Source organism: Triticum urartu, chromosome 2 (assembly GCF_003073215.2).
Source record: "Triticum urartu cultivar G1812 chromosome 2, Tu2.1, whole genome shotgun sequence".
Taxonomy (NCBI): Eukaryota; Viridiplantae; Streptophyta; class Magnoliopsida; order Poales; family Poaceae; genus Triticum; species Triticum urartu.
In genome coordinates, this window is record NC_053023.1 from 356118950 (window position 1) to 356124527 (window position 5578).

The 5578-nt window shown below is 48.9% G+C and overlaps 1 protein-coding gene across 1 annotated transcript; it reads left to right on the top strand.

The window, feature by feature from the left end:
• Positions 1 to 3014: 3014 nt before the first annotated feature.
• LOC125541543 (probable protein phosphatase 2C 58) lies at positions 3015 to 4379 on the top strand. Its single transcript, XM_048704922.1, has 3 exons — positions 3015 to 3073; positions 3201 to 3780; positions 3866 to 4379. The coding sequence occupies exons 1-3, from the start codon at positions 3029 to 3031 to the stop codon at positions 4156 to 4158; spliced, it is 918 nt and encodes a 305-aa protein (XP_048560879.1). The 5' UTR covers positions 3015 to 3028; the 3' UTR covers positions 4159 to 4379.
• Positions 4380 to 5578: the final 1199 nt, after the last annotated feature.

A 5578-nucleotide genomic window follows, 5' to 3' on the forward strand; every position in this document is an offset into this window, starting at 1 on the left:
TGGCCGTATGCATGGTCCAGATGCAGAGACTGGGGATCATCCTCCTTTTCTAAAAATAAAAAATTTGGGATTATATGTTCAGTATGACATTGAACTATTTGGGAGGATCTGATGTTTATTTTGTCTATTTTATTGTGCAAGTTTTGTTTGAATCTTACTTTAAAATTATGAATTGAAATATTGTTGAATTATGTGTGGTTCAAACATAAAATTTAATTATTATTCTCTCTTTTCAATGTGGATTATTTTTCTGAAAAGTCAAAACTGATCTATGTTTGACTAAGTTTATTAAAAAATGTTCATATCCAAAATACCAAATCAGTATCCATAGATTCATCATAAAATATATTTTTATAATTTAATTATCTGTATTATAGATGTTGCCACTTTTTCTATAAATTTGTTCAAACATATAATTGTTTGAATTTTTTTAAATATACCTTATATTTTGGAACAGAGAGACTATGATGTGAAATTGGAGGTGAAATGAAGTTCACATGCACAAAGAGAAAATAAGAGAAAATATTTATATGAAGAGCAATTTAGTGAGTTTAAGGAAATAGTGCACAATAAAAGTGTTGAGATGATTTTAGAGGGCTCTATAACCATTATAGATGTTGCCTTGTTAGAAAGTCTATTAGAGTTGCTATTAACCTTGAGAACATTTCGGTTTCTGTTTATTAGAGGCACAAGTGAAATAGTTCTAAGAAAATCAAGGAATACGTTTGGGTTAAGTTCTAAGGAAATCAAGGAATATATTTGGGTTAATCAAGGATGAGGTTGTATTGTTTTCAATTTGTTGAGCATGTGCGTATGAGAGACCATGGATGGGCTCGGCTCCTAACTCAGGGGCGGGAGCATGGTGCCCGGCCCAAATTCAAATCATGTGGGTGGAATTTGCTTTGCAGATCGAATTTGAAGTGTCACACCTTCGTTCTGTGTACGCCCAAGCTCAAGCAAGCGGAGCACGAAGGGAAAGAAGACGACGAAGAGGCCCAAGAAATCAGCAGAGGTTTCCATGAGTGAAAATCTTGATGAAATGATCAATGCAAGGAAAAAGTTGGCGGCTCAGGCTATGCAAACAAGGTTGGAGCTGGCAGTTCAGAAGCAACATGAGAAGTTAACAAGGTGGCGGGCGGTCAAGGAGAATGAGGAGAGAAAGTTTAAGAAACGAGATAAATATGAGGAGTTGGCTTGCGGCCATGGGCGCGGAGCCTCTGCAAGGCTGGCTTTGAGGAGCATAGGCCTTTTGAGGACATGTTTGAGGTAGGAGAGTCATAGGGAGGAAGCAATGATCATGCTTATGGCCCCAACTTGGATGGATGACAAGGCAAGAGCCCATGGGAGATCGGGTGGGCAAAGATATTGCCTTTCAGGATAATGTGGGGGCAACGAACACTTTGATGAGGGAGTGATAGTACAATGGCATTGTGTCATTGTGTTACACTCTAGCACTGTGGGTGATACGTTTGGTTGATGTTCTATTTGGATGATGTGTTCAATATGATGATGAACTATTTGGGATGATTTGAGGTGTATTTGGTCTATTTGTGGGTTGAATGTTAAATTATGTGTGGTTCAAACCAAAAAACTTTGAATTTGAAATTGGAGTTTAAATGGAGTACATGCGTACAAAACATAGAAAGAGAAAAATAAGAGAAAAACAATAGATATAGAGGAGTCTAGTGAGTTTGACAAAATAATGCACTCTAAAAGTAGTGAAATGGTTTTAAAGGCTTAAGAGCATTGAAATGATTTTAAGGGCTTTTATAATCATTGAACAATAGATAGTATATTACAGTTGTTTCCCCTCGGAACGATTTGTGGAGCTCTGTTTAGAGCCACAGCCGGCGTCACTGTAAGAAAACCATAGGATTTGTTTGAGTTACGGTGTGTTTGGCTTGGAAAATCAGGAGAAAGTTGTATTGCTTTTCAATTTAATGAGGTGTTTTGGCACATCGATTAAAAAAAGAAATCCAATAAATGTGCATTTCATCAGTCAATTTCACGGGAATATTAGGTGCTACCGCACCTTGTGTGCTTCCATGATATTATTTTACAAAAATCATATTTACACGTTCTAAAATAACTGAAAAAATTTGTGAACGTTCACAAGACATGTTTCTACAATCTGTAAATAGTTCAAATAAAAATTTAAATGAACATAAAAAGACAAATTCAATATGAATAGTGCCACAAAAAGCCAAAAGCCGAAACGACACCATTCACACTCAAATTTATTTTTTTATGCGTATTTTGAATTTTAACTTAGTAACACTTGATATCTACCCTCAATTGCACGAAAAGTGCCTGCAGCTCCCGGTCCCCATTGCTCTTGGTATTTGAAAATTTAGAAAAAAACACTCTTTTCTTGCTAAAAAAATCTTAAATCAAATACGTGAATACATACACACATTCCTAAGGCCTAGTAAAAAGCTGAAAAATAAATGCTTTGTATTTTGAGAAATATAAAAAAGAGAAATTTCTGGCATACATGGGATCCATTTTCTCCTATATACTGTCAGATTTTTTTTCCTGTAGCTCAAAACAAAACGACCTTTCTACCAAAACTTTCCGTGGGTATTCGGAATGTGTATATGTATCCCCGGGAAAATTTCAGATTTTTTTGAAACTTCAAAAACACAAATTTCGAAATGTTTAAATATAGGGAGCAGTGGAGCTCGGGTGCTGCAATCCCTCTCTCTCAATTGCACCGCTACTTGGTGGGCGATCCAAGGTAGTCACATGGGATTTTGGAAAGCCGCTGGGCCGACAGACCGGGTAGCCGCCCCCCAAGGCGGACCGCGGCAAGCTGCTCGCCAGGTGCGTCGACCGGGCGCCGCCACGAGACCGGCGCCGGACCACGGCAAGCTGCTCGCCAGGTGCGTCGACCTGGCGCCGCCACGAGACCGGTCCGCCGCGTTGCGTGTCGCGCGCGCCGTGGCTGGCTGGACACTCGAAACCCCCTCGCCGCTTACCTGCACGAGTTTAAAATGGAGCCCGCCCATGAACTCGATCTCCTTACTCGATGCCCTGCAAAGCAAAGATGGCCTCTGTACAGGTGCAACGGAAGGTTTGCCTTGGCGCTGATCCCTGCTTGAACGGCTCCGCCAAATGCCTACATCTACATGCCATGTCGACAAGATTTGCGTGCGCACTTTGCTCATTGGTGGTGCTCTCGTCCCTATGTATGTCTCTAGGTTGGAAACCAAGACGACGGCCTCCATGGCGCCGAGCAGGAGGCGGTGCGCGCCACGGGGAGAGGCAAGAGCAAGGCGTCGGCGCGGAAGGTGACCTACGGCTTCCACCTGGTGGAGGGCAAGATGCCGCACGGCATGGAGGACCGCCACGTGGCCGAGTTCCGGCGCCTGGACGACGGCAACGAGGTGGGCCTCTTCGGCGTCTTCGACGGCCACTCGGGCGCCGACGTCGCCACCTACCTCCGGAACCACCTCTTCGACAACATCCTCGGCGAGCCAGACTTCTGGGAGGACACCATGGGGGCGATACGGCGCGCCTACCACCGCACCGACAGGAAGGTGCTCAAGAAGAAGAAGGTGACCGCCGACGGCGAGGAGATAGTAAGGCCACGCCGCGGCGGGTCCACGGCGGTGACGGTCATCCTCCTCAACGGGGAGACCCTGGTGGTGGCCAACGTGGGGGACTCCCGCGCCGTCGTGTGCGAGAGCGGCAGGGCGAGGCAGCTCTCCGTGGACCACGAGCCGCTTCGGGAGCGCGACGCCATCGAGAGCAGGGGAGGCTTCGTTACCGAGATGCATGGTATGGTACCGTGAGACTCAAAATTTTGTACCATGAAAATGGTGATGATGTTGCTTATGCGTGCATGTATGAATGAATTGATCAGGGGACGTGCCTCGCGTGGACGCGTCGCTGGCGATGTCGCGGGCGTTCGGTGACCGGAAACTCAAGGAGCACATCAGCTCCGACCCGGACGTGGCCATCGAGCACGTCGGGGACGATACGGAGTTCGTCGTCGTCGCCAGCGACGGGCTCTGGAAGGTGATGTCCAACCAGGAGGTGGTGGACGAGGTGAGGAGCACGCGCGACGCCCGGAAGGCGGCGGTGAAGCTCGTGGATGCGGCTGTGGACCGGGGTAGCAAGGACGACATCGCTTGCGTCGTCGTGCGCATCCATTGACCTGCAACGATGATATACGATCATGTGTTTGTTCTGTGGTGCGTAGAACCAGTTTGTAGAAGGGAGGTGAGCTGAAGTGTTTGCTGTGAACTTACAGAAAGGAAATGCACTGGACTGTTTGATGTAAAATTCTTGCTGAAGTTCAAATTCCAGTAGCCTACACAGCACTTTTGTGAAATTCCTTCAGCTCTTAAGAAAAACCTCTTAAATTCGTAACTTCATACGAAGTTTCAAATCTCGTTTGTTGCTGGGCCTAAGGCCTCCTTTGCTTTGGTGGTATAGCACATATGCCCGTGCGTTGCAACGGGAGAGATTTCTTACTAGAAGCGTCAGGAGAGATAATTGATGTGTCTATCAAAACGGTCTCCACACCATAGTGGGACGATACAGTGAAGAGCTGTGGTGTTCTCGCGGGTCATGTTTGGCTCGCGAGATCTTTAAGGCATCTTCAGTTGTTCGGCCCCAAGGGTACGAAAAAGCGCCGCTTAGGGGCTCCAAGGGTATGAAAAAGCGCCGCTTAGGGGCGAGCCGATGTTATTTTCGGTGTGGGGGCGAGCACGTTTCCGGCCGTCGCCTCAGAGACGACCTCATAGTTCGTCCAAATTTAAACAAACACGGCCAAATTTGAACAAACACGAGCAAATTTGGATGAAATTTAGGCCTTTTCTACACGAATAAAAGGGACGAAAAAAACCTAAACTACGGCTGATGCTTCTCCTTCTTGACACGGCAGTTGCTCGACCCCTCGCCCCGGCACGCTGCTTCACTCGAGCGGCGGGTCGTTGCCGCCCTCGACGTGCGCGAGGACGCCGCTGAGCGTGCGGTCAGGGACGCCCCACCACAGGCGGCGGCCCTCGCTGTTGTTGCGGCCGCGCGGCATCGGCGCGTTGTTGGTGGAGACGAGCCGCTCCTCCTGCCGGCGTTCGAAGTACGGCGCCCACGCCGCGTGGTTGTCAGCGGCGTACTCTGGGAGCGCCCGCTCCGCGGCCGTCAGGGACGCCCGCGCACGCTTGACCTCGACGTGGAAATAGGGCGTCTCGGGGACGGGCAGAGGAGGGCAGGGACCCCGCCGGCGTTGAGCCTCCACCATGATGGAGCGCGTACGTCGGGTGGCACGGGGTAGTTGGCCTCATGGAGGAGGTAGGCCTCCCGCTCATGCAGCGAGCGGCGGCCGAAACCGTTGGTCACCGTCGCGTCGCCGGGGTACCTCGCGCTCATGGTTGCCGGGGGAAGAGAGGGGGGCTCGAACGGCGGAGAGAGGGGAGAAAGTGCGGTGGCGAGGAGGGGGAGGACTGCCGATGGATGGGTGCCTCACCGGCGCGGCCAGGGACGGCTTTTATAGCGGCTCGGGGGCGGCCGCGTGCGAACGCATGGCGAAAGGCGGGGCGGCATCGTCGCACTTCGCCGCCCGTGAATCAAT

Excerpts from the sequence above, each read along its gene's own strand:
- LOC125541543 (XM_048704922.1), top strand. The coding sequence starts at position 3,029 with ATGCCCTGCAAAGCAAAGATGGCCTCTGTACAGGTGCAACGGAAG. Across the intron at positions 3,074-3,200 it reads CTGTACAGGTGCAACGGAAG|GTTGGAAACCAAGACGACGG; the intron begins GTTTGCCTTGGC and ends GTATGTCTCTAG. Across the intron at positions 3,781-3,865 it reads CTTCGTTACCGAGATGCATG|GGGACGTGCCTCGCGTGGAC; the intron begins GTATGGTACCGT and ends TGAATTGATCAG.